The sequence below is a fragment of the Cnephaeus nilssonii genome (genome assembly GCF_951640355.1).
Source record: "Cnephaeus nilssonii genome assembly, chromosome: 16".
NCBI lineage: Eukaryota > Metazoa > Chordata > Mammalia > Chiroptera > Vespertilionidae > Cnephaeus > Cnephaeus nilssonii.
In genome coordinates, this window is record NC_137087.1 from 57281580 (window position 1) to 57294806 (window position 13227).

Consider the following 13227-nt stretch of genomic DNA (forward strand, 5'->3'; position numbering starts at 1 on the left):
TTAGAGGTGGCACCAGCTTATTCTCCCACATGACCTTCCGTTTTCCCACATTCTCCCCAAACTGCTGTCTTGTCAAACCTTTTTTCTCTTTCCCAACCCGTAGGTGAAGGATGCTATCTTGTTCTTCGGATTCATATTACTCTTTATTATGAGATCATTATGTTTAAATGCCGCTGGTGTCTGCTTCCCTGGTTGGTCTGCTGAGCTGGGATAGTTGCCTACAGATTTGTAGGGTTTTAAGGAAATCAGCCCTCTGCCTGGATGCTGTGTTGCCAATGTTTCCTCGGTTATTCAAAGAGGTTTTTATCACTTAGAATTTTTATGGGGTCATCCATCACCCTTTCTTTTATAGTCTCTGGGTTTTGTACCCTACTTATTCCCAGACCAAGAATTTTTATAATTATCTGCTTTATTTGGGAAATTTTTGGTCTCATTTTATTTTCTATTTAGCTTCTTGATACCTCTAGAGCTATTTTGGTGTAAGAGTGAGGTAGGGTTCTCTAGCCGCCTAGCTGTCACACGCCACTGTTTGTCACTGTCTGATAAGCCGGGACAGCTTTTCATAAGCTGTGTTTCTGGGTAGTTTTCAGCCCTGCTCTGCTCCCTGGAGGCTCTCACTCTCCGGGGCTGGGGAGCCTGCATAGGGTAGACTCGGGGGGAGTTCGCTTCCCGACAAGTGTGGCCCCGCTGCCGACCTGTAGGGACCGGTCCGCGTCCCCCTGTCGCTAGGCAACCGCCAGCGGCTGCTAGGGATTGAGGAAGACGCCGGGGCAGAGGCGCCATGGACCTGGTCATTACTCAGGAGCTGGCCCGCGCCGAGAGCCACCAGGGTGGGCGGGGACCCGGACTCCGAGATCCTTCTGGACCCTGGGGACCCCCTTTCCCCCCACAACCCCGGGAGCGGGTACCGGGAGGCTGTGATTCTGAACCTGAGGCTCCGCCGCCGCGCCGCTGGGGGCGGGGCCGTGCCGAGAGGATCCTGTCCCTGCAGGCGGCCACCCAGGGGCGCGGCGGGCTGCCAGCCTGATCCAGGCCCCTCTGGGACCCTCTGACGGCCCCTCGCTGCTCAGTGCTCACCAGCCTTCCTCAACGGTTGTCCTGACAGATGCCACCTCCCTGAAGAGGGCGTACGAGTTGATTAAGTCCGCCAACCTGGGGAAATCCGAGTTTGACCCCACCGAGAGCTTCAGCCCCGACCTGTTCGTTCTGTGCGCCGAGCAGGCCCTGAAGGTCACTGTCCCCGGGGTTTCTGCCGGAAGCTGAAGGACGGGGGAGGGCACAGCGCCTGGTGGGTGCCCTCGGGAGAGACGGCCGGACCCCCCCCCCCCCCGCCCCGCCCCCTGGGGCATCCTCCAGCTCTGCCTTGTGTTTTTGGGAAGGAGGCAGCCACAGGGCGGTGTTCTCTTGCAGATGGGGCAGCCAGAGGTGAGCGAGGACTGCATCCAGATGTACTTCAAGGTGAAGGGGCCGGTCACCCAGTTTCTGGGCCGAGCGCACCTGTGCAGGGCCCAGCTGTGTGCCCCCAAGTCCACCGAAAATCTGGTGAGAGCCGGTTCCCGGAGCTTATTTAAATATTTTTATTGATTTCAGAGAGGAAGGGAGAGGAATAGAGAGACAGAAACATTAATGATGAGAATCATCCATTGGCTGCCTCCTGCACGCCCCCTAGTGGCGGGGCGGGGTGGGGGGGAGATCGAGCCCCGGGAACCGAACCTGGGACCCTTTAGTCCGCAGGCCAACGCTCTATCCACTGAGACAGACCAGCCAGGGCGCCCTGCATTTTCCTTTAGTTCCTGTGGACCAGGAGGCTTGACATGGACACTCTCAATATTGTCAGTGAGATGAGGTGTCTGTCCTACTCTGCTTCCCCCAGGAGGTTGCCTTGATTCTCCTCAAAATTCCACATCTTGGATCACAACAGTTAATATTTAACACCCCCTTCCAAAATTATGTCAGGCTACACAAACCTTAAAGTCATTAAAAAAATATTTTTTTTTTTTGAGGAAGGGAGAGGGGGATAGAAACACCAATGATGAGGCAAAATCGCTTATCGGCTGCCTCCTGCACGCCCCCTACTGGGGATGGAGCCCACAACCCGGGCATATGCCCTTGACCGGAATCGAACCCAGGACCCTTCAGTCCGCTGAGCCAAACCGGCCAGGGCTAATTGTGCAATTCTTGATGTTCTAGGAGGAGTTTGAAAATTGCGTGACTCAGTACATGAAAGTGATCAACTTCGCCAAAGGAGAACCTAGGTAGGCCATGGTTCTGTGGCTCCCAACGGGGACTGTGCAAAAGGTTTAGGCCAGAATCTACCAAGTGGCTCTCTCTGTTCCTTGCTCTGTGTGTTTAGTGCCCTTACAGTGTCACCCACGTCTCTAAGGTAGAGCTGGGCTGAGGGCACAGTCCCGGTAGCTGCTCCCTCTGCTCTGCTCAGCGGTTTCCGGGACCTGGGGGTGCCCTGCACCAGCTTCCTCTGTGGGCCTCTTTTCACCAGTCCCGGGCCTCTCGGGGGCTCAGCGTCTCCGTTCCCTCCCTGCGCTGCCCGCACTGGCCTGTGTTCCCCCGCCACCACCTGGGCCCAGGCCTCACGTCTGTGGAGGTGATTTGGCTGAGACTCCAACACAGTTTTCTTCTTAATTAATGCTTGCTTCATCAAAAACACGATATGAGCTTGCACGCAACCTTTTTAGATAGGACACTACATTTTAAGGAGATTTCAGCTTAAATCCTGGGCTCGCTCACTCACTGTCCCACTACCTGCCACGGATGGCCTTCCCTGGCTGGCCCCTGTGATAGGTGCTGGAGACGCAGGACCCAGCCCCCAGGCTCCCTCAGTGGGGACCTGCAGACAGGGAAGCCCGGTGGCCTCAAGCCAGAGGTTCTAAGGACAGGGGGTGTTTCCAGGGGACCATGCCCTGGGGCCAGGAGGCGGGAGCGGTGGGCATTGTCACGGAGGGGCCTGGCCACTGCTGCATGCCAGGGGTTTGGGGGCTCTGAGCAAACCCACAAAGGAACCAGCAGCCTTGTCTTACTGCCAGCGCCCCGAGTCCTTCTCCTTCCTGGGTGATAGCGTTAATTAGCATCACGCATGCATCTAAGGGCCAGACACCCGAGGTCCTACAAGGCAGAGTCCCCAACCGCGCCCCCCCCCCCCCCCAGAGAGGCCTGTATAAAAAGCAGCGAATCAGTCCCTGTGATTCTGAACCCAGTCCTTCAGGTGGCTCCCTGCAGCCCTCAGGACGAAGCCCAGCTTCCCAGGGGTGCCCTGACCCCCCACACTTTGCATTTCCTGTGTGCACACACAGCCTGCTCCCCGAAGGCTCTGCTCTCCCTCCTCTACCTGCCAGTCCTCTTTTCCTGCACTGCTCTCCTGGCTGATTTCCTGGTCACCTTTTGGGTCTCAGCAGGACGTCACCTCCAGGAAGCCTTCCTTGATTCTCTCTGCTCTTGCCTGTTCTTGTCTATTCCTTGGGAGCCAATGGAGGCCTTGCTCAGTGGTATATTTTCATGGGAAGCTGGGTACTTTGTGGAGTGACTGAATTGAGTGAGGTGTTCTCCAGTCTGGCATCGGGAGCCCGTGGCCGGGCGATCGTGGCCGGGGCTGAGCTGGTGTCTGAGCCGGGCACCAGGCTGCCCTGGGAGGGCCGTGCATGTTTGTTCATGCAGTGCGGGCCCTATGTCTCAGAGGGGACTGCTGCCATCTGCTGGGGACAGAGGGCTTCAGCTTTCTTCCCCGAAGAGGGCTGGGGACAGGCTCTGCTCCCACCTGTCTCAGACTTCCTCCTCTCGTGCCGCAGGTATTACTTCTTGGTCTATAATGCATCCGTCCTCTACTGGCAAATGGTGAGGCCCTTTCTCAAGCCTGGGTATTATCAGTACCTGATCTCCAGCCTCTCCCAGATCGTGAGCGTGTTAAACCAGACCGAGGAAGAGGACAAGGACTGGCAGGCGGAGCTGATGCTGTGAGTGGAGGCGCCCGCCCTGCGCTCGCCCAGTGGGCGATCATGCCCGGTGCAGGCGTAGGTCACCGCTCCAGCTCTGTAGTGAGGGTCCTGCTCTGTGTGACGTGTCTGAAGACGTTTCTAACTGTAGATGACATCACATGGGTGTTACAACGGGACGTGTGCTTTGACTCAAAACACAGGGAATGTGAGCCTGTCCCATAGTCCAATCCCCTTCCCCATCCCCATCCCCGCCAAGCCGGACGATGGCTCGGGGTAAGGAGCTGGCCCGCCCCTGACTTCCGAAGTCTGTGAAACATGAAAGGAATACAAGCATAATAGCTTATTAGACGTTTGCGACAGAAAACGGTTTCCCCAGCATTTTCTATCCGCTGCTTTTATGTTTCCCAGGGAGCTTCTGGAGTGTTATCTACAAGCCGGAAGGAAAGAGGAGGCCGCGAAGTTTTGCACCACGGCGGCGCCCTTCATAAAAGAGCACGCGCCGCACAGATACCAGCAGCTGTTTTCTGTGATGGTGAGCCGGCAGGTTAAACATGGAGACAGTGTCTTCGGTCAGAAACTGTATAAAAACCAGCTCGCAGGTCCAGCCACCGAGGGACACAGCGCCCGCAGACACAAACACCACAAACAACAGCTGTTCTTCACCGCGACTCTGAGTCTTTCCTCTGTCACGGCATTGACGTTCAAAGACGGTGGCAAATCTGGAAAGTAAAGTAATGACCAGAGCAACGTGTGTGAAGAGCATTCATAATCTATCCCATTTTGTGCTGGAAATCAAGTTAGAGATGAAACACTAAGTCCCAAGCATAATTAATGAAAAGATACTTGTTAATTGCAGATGTTCATGTTAAAGAAGGAATATTTGCCAAGGAATAGCTAACCGCGGTATCCGATCTCTACCTGCTCCCTCACCGAAACCTGGACTGATACCCCGTTCCATTTTACAACAGGTACGTCATGAACTGATGGACCAGCATCAGTTAAAGGAAGAGAAGAAAAGCTCCATTAACCTGGCCATCATTTTCCACATTAACTTGCTAAAACAGTAAGTGTTTAGGGAGGGAGAGCAGGCGTGAGGTTTCCCGGGGCCCTCTCTCTGCTGTGCCTGCGGGAGGAGCTGCAGGACCGCCGTGAAGGGAGGCTTCACCCCAGGTGAGGTTGGAGCCTGGCCAGGAGACCCAGCAAAGCTGGAAGAGTGGGTGAGACCCTGCCGGAGCAGCGAGAGGGCCCAGGGAGAGGCGTTGTACCCAGGCACAGACCTGCTGCCGTGGAGGGGGGAAGGGGGGGCGAGATGCCAGCGTAGGGGAGAGGCCAGGGCAGTGAGGAGGCCTGGGTCCCCGGGCAGCCAGTGCGAAGGCTCGGCATCCCGCACGGCGGGCTCTGTGTGTGCGGCTGGCCCGGTGGAGGGGCTGGTGCACGGTGTCCGGGGTGTTTTAGTTTTCGGGGATGTAGGAAGAGAGCCGGGCCTGGGGGTGGGGGCGCGTGAGGCGCGTGAGGAGTCGACCAGGAGCCGAGGAGAGAAAGGAGGTGGCTTCATTTCAGGCCTCTGTTCGGTGGGAGAAACAGGTTCGTGGACTCGGAGTATTTTTTTAGGATGATCTGAATAAACCCAACAGGAGCTGGGTTACTTGTGTTTGAATTAATTCTAGGAAATTGGATAAAAATGATTTACCTGAAGATGCCAACAAAATTCTGAAGAGCACCTATAAGCGGTTAGACGCCTATAATCACCAGAGCCCCCCGTCGACGGAAGAGGAAAAGTACGTGTTTATGCGCTAGTTTCACAGCTGCACGTGGCGGTGCGAGATCTGGTGAGGGGGGGAGAAAGGGAATGAATGGTACAGGAAGCACCGCAGCTTCCACCCACGCGCCCGCCCTGCGCCCGCCCCGCACCCACCACGCGTGCTTCCTCCGGCCGCAGGGCACGTCCTCTAGCTCTCGTTGTCCTGAGGCCTGTGCTGTTGGGGAGACTGGGGATATGGAACGTCACGTCGTACTTTTGAAAATCAGATGGACTCTGGCAGAAGTGCTTTTCAAGGTCACCTTCCCGAAGGGCTGCCCGCCATCTCCCAGCTTGTTAGCTTCTCAGTGCTGTGCGCCCAGGTCCCTGAACCCGCTGAGCCTGTTCAGAGTTTCGGACGATCCTGGCTTGAATTCCTGGGAGTGGGGCATTTTCTGAAAGCAGCGTCCCCTGTCCCTGCTGGGCACCCCCTTGGGCGGCCCGTGAACTTGGCAGAGCACGCACTAGGGTGCTGTCCCCACCCGCCCTGTGACGCAGCCTCTCCCCATGCGCCCATGAGGCCCCCCAGGACTTGAGATGGCTCCCGGTCGCTTTAGTAAGAGCTCGTAGCTTCGCTGCGGTGAGGCGAAGAGGGCGTCCAGAGCAGGCTTGGCACTCAGCTTCCTCGCGGCTCAGTGCGGTCAGCCTCGGGTTGCTGTCCTTGGCCTGGAAGCGAAGGTGTGCCCTCTGCTTGCTGGGGACGCAGGCGCAGTCACCTGCTGTGCGCCTCAGGTTCCTCCTCAGCCTGACCCTCCGGGGCCGGCTGACACCTCGAGTGGGGAAACCAGGAAGGCCTAAAGCCAGTAATTTCTACCTTGGTGGGTTCTTCTTTCTTACGTGGGCCGCAGGCCCGTGTGGCCGGAGCTCAGGGAGGGCGGGGTGGGGAGGCGGGAGGCTGGGCCTGCCAGGGCCCTTGTCAGTCCAGGGGCAGAGTGGGCGGAGGACGGGGTAGGCAGGGAGAGTGGGACCCCAGGGACTCACCTCTTCCCAAGGCTGGGCCAGGGGAGGGTGGTGACACCACACAGCCATGGGCGTTCCTGTGAGGGCAGCGACAGGGTCTAGGAAAGGGCCGGAGGGTGTGGGCTTGTCCAGGGGCACGTGCCGTGTCTGGAGACACTCCGTTGCCACTACGTGGGGACTCTCAGCATCCCGCCACGCACAGGACAGGCCCCCCACCCAGCCAATGACCCGGTCCCGAGGTCAAAGCTGAGAAACCCGGCCTGTCTTACACCAGGGCCACTTCCTGGCGCTGACAGCTCTGTGGTGTCCTACAGTCAGGTAGGTTAGTCCTCTGACTGTGTCCTTTCTCAGAGTTGCTCAGGCCGTCATAGGTCCTTGGCATTGCCATGGACATTTTATTATATTTTAAAGATGGTTTTAAAATTTATTGATTTTTGGAGAGAGGGAGGGAGGGAGAGAGAGAGAGAAGCATCGTTTGTTCTTCCGCTTACCTATACGTTCATGGGTTGATTCTTGTATGCACCGTGGCCCAGGGATCAAACCCACAACCTTGGCGTATCAGGATGACGCTCTAAGCCGCCGAGCTGCCGGCCAGGCTACCTGTTCTCCTCTTACTTCCTGCCTCGGTGCCTGCCGACGGGACGCCCGTGCGGCCAGCGGGGCGACTTCCCGGCACCTGCTGATGCGTTGCTGCTCTGCTTTTGTTTCCAGACTCTCGTTGCTTTTTGATTTAGCTCATCTTTCTCTGACCTTGAAGTGTGAGGATGTCGCCGCCAGCTGCCTCTCAGACCTGAAGGACATTGACAGCAAAGTAAGTGGCCGGTGACGGTGGGTGTGGGCACCTGCCCGCCATGATCAGACGGGAAGGGGGAGGGAAGGGGAAGGCTCAGGAGCCCAGGGGGCACGTCTCCCTCCGTCTTCGTTGTGTGCAGCTCAGGAGGTACAATTTTTTTTAGCCTTTTCACTTAAATCTTTGTATCTTTTATAAACATTTAAAATTTTAAAATATATTCTTGTGTTCTGATTTTTATTTGCTGATTTTCTACCTGGTACATTGAGTTAATTAAAATTGTCGTTGAAGTTAATGAATGTGTATTGCCTTCATGAAAAATCTCCCTGTTTGCGTTCTGCAGGACCCTGGGAAGCTGATCGAGATTGAATGCTTGGAGTATGAATTAGAAGCTTTAAGACTCGAAAGTAAAATTAAAATCTACATGCGAGTGGCTGTGGAGGTAAACCCTGAGCAGGGTTTCCCGCCCGCTGTGAGAGCCGAGGTTGTGCCGCATTTGAGGGTGCTGGGGACATGGCAGAGACCTCACCCTGACCCTCAAACTTCCCAGGGGCCCACCCAGGTTCCACCCGAAGCAGGTGACCGGTACCCGTCTTCCAAGCCCCCAAACCGGTCACTGTCTTTTGTGCAGACGCAGCTGAATATAATACAGAGGCTGGACATTGCGCTGCAGCGAGCCATCCGCCTGGGCGACCCCCAGGTCATCCACGTGGTGTGCACCACCCAGTGGAACCTGTGTCTCCCGCTGCTGCAGCACAACCTGCGGCACCACCTGCGCAAGCCGCTGACCAACATCGCAGAGATCCTGGAGAAGGTGGACAGGTAGCGCGTGCGTCTGCGCCCCGGGCCGTGCCCTCCGAGAGGGGCGACACGTGGGCGGGAGAGAGCGAGGCCAGAATTCTTCCACACCAGGGATGAGGATGGAATCCAGCTCATTCTCCCCAGGGTGCCGCCAGCAGGGGAAGGCACCCGTCCTTACGGAGGGCTGCAGGGGCTGCGGGAGGGATAAGGCAGCAGTTGGTCCCGAGCAGGGTCAGGCTGCCCTCAATACCTGCTCGCATCAGCCGAGGGCCAGCCTGGGCCCGTGAGCCCTCGGGGTCAGACATCGCCAGATTCAGGTCAGACCCTGAGAGCCCGTGCCACGGGACGCCGTCCCCACCCGCGGCGGCGGTCACGGGCTCCGTCCTGAGTTTCGTCTCCAGGGCCTGCAATCAGCGCTGCCCTGGCCAGTGCTGGGAGCAGCTCCTCGGGGTACCAGGTCCAGCTGTACGGTTGGCATCACGGCCGGAAGCAGAAGTAACCGAAAATCACTCTCAGGCCTTTTCCGCTGGTCCCATCCATCCTGTTTTGGCGGCTGGGATTCTCTCGTGGGAATCGGCTCTGCTCGCCACCATCATCAGGGAGGCCCCCTCCAGTGAGCGGTTGCCAGTTTGTCCCTGGCGCGAGCTGTTCTGCTGCGTAGACCTCTTGGTTGTGTGTGCCTGTCAGCTTGCCGGCTCCTCGGCTCGTCTGTCCCGAGAGGAGTCTTTGGGACTCCGGGCTTATGCCCAGAGGAGTCCCACTGGTGCTGACCCGCTCTGTTCTGTTGCCTCTGTCCCTGCCTCGGGCCTGGGAATGGTCCGTTTCTGGATGCAGAGTCTGTTTTCCGGTTTCCTGATGGGGAGCAGGGACCTCCCTGGGGCATAGCTGGGATGCTGGGGGTATCGGAGGTGCCCTCTCCTGGCCATGATGCCAGCTCCCTCAGGCAGCAGCCCAGCCCCCTGTGCGTGGGGCTCTCCCTGCCTCTGACCCTGAGGTTATGGGGACCTGTGGTGTGTATGCCTCCATCATGCTGCGTCATTTCTGGGTCTTGAAGGACTTTTATTGGACAGATTTGTGGGATTGAGAATGCTTATGTCCAGGGCAGGGCCGTGAGCTGGGTCTCGTGAGCTGTGGAAGGAGGAGCCCCTGAGGAACTCTCTTCCTGCTGAGATGTGGTCTCCGGCCCCACCCGCTGCCCGTGGTTCCCACACCGGGGCGGCAGGAACGAGCGCCGGGCGGGGATGGGCCCACGGGGCGAGGTGCCGTGTGAGTGGGTGTGAGTGCCTGAGCCCAGGAGACCAGGGGGCAGTGGGTGTGAGTGCCTGAGCCCAGGAGACCAGGGGGCAGTGGGTGTGAGTGCCTGAGCCCAGGAGACCAGCGGGCAGAGGCAGGGCTGCCGGAGAGTGGGGAGCACTGAGTTGGCAGCACTGAGAGCCGTGCACCGGCGGACGGAGGTGGCGAGCCCCGGCGTCACACGTCCCTCACTCACAGCGGCTCTTGCTAGCAGGACCCTGGTTCGCTGAGCTGCTGCTGCTCAGTCCTGGAGGCCAGGTCCCGGCTGCTGTCGCCTGCAGGGCTCGGGCCTCCTGTGGTCGGCAGGGACCTCCTCTCTCTGTGCGCGTCCCCGAAGCGAGGGAGGTGGCACCTGCAGGATGTGGAGGCCCCCTGCACGGGGCCCCCGAGGCCCTCGCAGGCGGCCAGCGTGCCCCGCGCCCCATGACACCATGCTTGCTCTCCAGCCTCATGGTCCTGCTCCGGTGCCAAGTGCACATGGAGATGGCGCACATCGAGGAGGACGAGGACCGCCTGGAGCCCGCCATGGAGCACCTGCAGAAGGCCATGAGGCTGGACAGCCAGGGCCTGTACCAGGAGAAGCTCCAGATGGCCTTCAACCGGCTGCGCCTCTGCTCCATGCTGTACCAGTCCCCCGAGCGTGCCGAGGACAAGGCCATCATGGCCATCGAGCAGGTGCGGCACGGGGCCCCGCGCGCCTCTTCAGAGCCCGAGAGCGCTCTGGGAGGACCGGAACCATCTCCTCCTCGTTCAGGCCAAGAAAGCCATGCCCAAAGACAGCGTCCGGAAGAAGCGGGCCCTTCTGGTGAATGCCGGCCTGGCCCTGGCCCCCGACACCTTCCAGATCGTGCTCGACAGCGAGAACGAGACCAAAGGCAGGTGCCGCCTCACCCCCGGGGCACGAGCTTCCGGTGCGGGCAGAGCCCGAGCTCCCCCTGCGCCCGGCCCCAGGGGGGACCTGAGGTCTGAGCCGGCCACCGTGCCCTCTGCCCACCGGGCCCTCTGCCCACCGGGCCCTGACATTGAGCTCTCAGGGCTCATGCTTGTGTGCCAGGAGGGGCAGCCTCCAACACCAAGCTGCTCAGACACCTGGTGTTGGGCGTGGGGATGGCAGGCGCTGGGCAGGCACCGGCATGAGGGAGAGCCAACTGGGGCCTGGGTGGCACTGCCACGGGACAGAGTAGGGCAGGGTGACCAGGCCGAGCCTGCAACACGCTGTGCCCAGCGGCCTGGCAGCTCTCCCCCCTGCCCCACACACAGGCACAGTTAGCTCGACCTAACTCCCATCAAAAGGCTAGAAATGTCCCAGGAGGGCCCCTCTACACTCTGTCCGAGCCCAGAGCCCTGGGGTTGCTGTGACTGTGGCTGCACAGATCATCCCGTGAATGGAGGTGCAGTCCCTCCACGTCACGTGACCCCTTGCATGCCATCAGCCTCGTTTGCTCTCGTTTCTGTCCTCAGTTTCCACCGGGAGAAACAGGGGCCGGTTCACCGCCCTCTACGCCAAGGCGCGGCACCACATCATCAGCGTGGAGAAAGCTGCCGGCCATTTGCGGCGCTTGGGGAACGAGAATGAGAAGGAGAGGTGAGTGGGGACCCGGAGAAGGACAGGCTCACACACAGCCAAGCCCCCGAGCCATGAGGCGGCTGTCACTCGAGAGCAGCCGTCTGTGATGGCTGAGCTGACTGCGGCCCTGGTCCCACGTGGCGTCCAGGAGGCCGGCCGGAGGAAGCGCACAGCTGGGGGCCTGGCAGGGAACCACCCCATTGCCCCTGAGACCAAGCATGTTAAATAAACGACGGGGGCGTGGCTGCCCTGACAGTGGGCTCGGGCACCCCCTACCCTCTCACCCCGGCCCCCGGGGACAGCTCCACCCTGCCAGGCCACCCTGTTGCCTCCAGCCCCTGGCTGTGAGCATTGATTGTCTCACGTTGCTTTTTGCAACCTTGAAACTGTAGACCCACCAGTGCCTTCTTCTCAGCAGCAGTCATTCTAGTGGTTTCTGCTTCTGCCAGCCGCAGCCAAGTTCACATTTCCCTTCGTTTGGGTCTTTGGTGAGCAGAGTCCTGATTTGGGCAGAGCTGGCCAAGGTGGCCCGGAAGCAAGGTGTGTGGGATGTTTGCCGGACGGCCAGCCGCTTCTGCCTCCTGTACGACAGCGTCAAGGTGAAGAAGATGGCACGGGCGAAGAAAGGTAGGCGCAACCCGCCGTCAGCACCCAGCTCACTGCCAGGCTGTGAGCCCGGCCCTGGAAGAGGCTGGGGTTGGTCCTGAAGTGAGGGGAAGGGTCAGAGTGCAAGGACTTGAGTCCAGTGGGCCTTCAAGTGCAAACAGAATTTTACAGATGTTTGCAGCTGGCTGCGGACACTGTTCACGATGGGGAGACAGTGAGTTCAGGGTCATCCCGGGAGAGTGAGTGATCATGTGGTCACTCCCCGAGAATGTGACAGTGATCACAGGGTCACCCCGAGAGTGTGATGGTGAGAGGGCGGTGATGACAGGGTCACCCTGAGAGCGTGACAGTGAGTGTGACGGTGATCACAGGGTCACCCTGAGAGCGTGACAGTGAGTGTGACGGTGATCACAGGGTCACCCCGAGAGTGTGACAGTGAGTGTGACGGTGATCACAGGGTCACCCCGAGAGTGGGACGGTGAGAGTGATCACAGGGCCGTTATTGCTGACAAGGCTCCTTTGTGCATCTGGCTTCCTATTCGATCATCTTATTTGACGTCCACAGTCACTTTAGGGCTGTTGGGGTGAGAAAAGGGAAGGGACCTGTTGTGCGTGAGAGACCCAATGTGGGCCGAGTGCCGAGGGCTGAGGCTGACAGCGTGGGCGAGGCTGAGTGTGGAGCAGCTCGTGCAGGCGTGTTTCCCAGGAGTGTGGGGGCAGCTGGGTCCGGGAGGAGTCCAGGGGCAGGTCCCTGGGGGCTCTGGTCTGGTGGGCAGCTAAGACACAGGGCCCTGTGAGGGGGAGCAGTGGCCCCGGAGGCAGGGGCGGCAGGCTTGGCGAGATAACTGTACGAGCAACACCAAGAACGCGCTGTCTGTAGGGTCAGCTAGAGATGGGGCACCTTTGCCACCCCCCGGGGGCCCACACACCTGGGGAAGTTTCCTCCACCCCCTCCTGGGCACAGTGCCCAGCCCTCAGAGACCCGCCCACCCAGAGCTGGGAGGGGCAGCCGCCTGCCTTGTGACCTGTGGCCGCGTCTGAAGCGCTGCTGTTCCCCAGGAAGGAGGCGGCGGCGCGGGGAAGACTCGATGGATGCCAAGGCCCAGTCACAGGTCCTGCTACAGAGGCCGGGGTCCCCCAGCCTGCTGCGGAAGTTCGCGGAGGTGGGGTTCATCAGTGCCGAGGTATGTCCTGTGCACAGGTCGGCTTGCGGGCCCGGGTCCCCTCCAGCATCCGCTCAGTCCTCCGTGGTGGCCGCATGGGCACCAGCATGGGCACAGCCCTCGGCCCTGACCCCACCACCTGATGGGGTGACAGTGGTGTTACATGTCCCCACCTCTGCTCCCTAAATGAGATCATGTATAGGGAGTTACCTGGGTTCTGGGGGTTTTCTGGGAGAAACAGAAATCAAAATGTGACATGTTTGCCATACATTTCCCCTAGAAGTAGTTAGTGCCTGGCACAG

The 13227-nt window shown here is 59.4% G+C and overlaps 1 protein-coding gene across 1 annotated transcript in view; it reads left to right on the top strand.

The window, feature by feature from the left end:
• Positions 1-773: 773 nt before the first annotated feature.
• The window catches only part of CFAP46 (cilia and flagella associated protein 46), a 56293-nt gene continuing 43839 nt past the window's right edge, over positions 774-13227 (top strand). The window contains exons 1-16 of the mRNA XM_079793278.1: positions 774-830; positions 1106-1230; positions 1411-1542; positions 2191-2255; positions 3801-3965; positions 4356-4479; positions 4916-5010; positions 5615-5725; positions 7417-7516; positions 7839-7937; positions 8127-8317; positions 10036-10264; positions 10344-10464; positions 11051-11174; positions 11653-11783; positions 12822-12946. Coding sequence (XP_079649404.1) covers positions 782-830; positions 1106-1230; positions 1411-1542; positions 2191-2255; positions 3801-3965; positions 4356-4479; positions 4916-5010; positions 5615-5725; positions 7417-7516; positions 7839-7937; positions 8127-8317; positions 10036-10264; positions 10344-10464; positions 11051-11174; positions 11653-11783; positions 12822-12946 — 1986 coding nt within the window. The 5' untranslated portion in view covers positions 774-781. The remainder of the gene's footprint in view (positions 831-1105; positions 1231-1410; positions 1543-2190; positions 2256-3800; positions 3966-4355; positions 4480-4915; positions 5011-5614; positions 5726-7416; positions 7517-7838; positions 7938-8126; positions 8318-10035; positions 10265-10343; positions 10465-11050; positions 11175-11652; positions 11784-12821; positions 12947-13227) is intronic.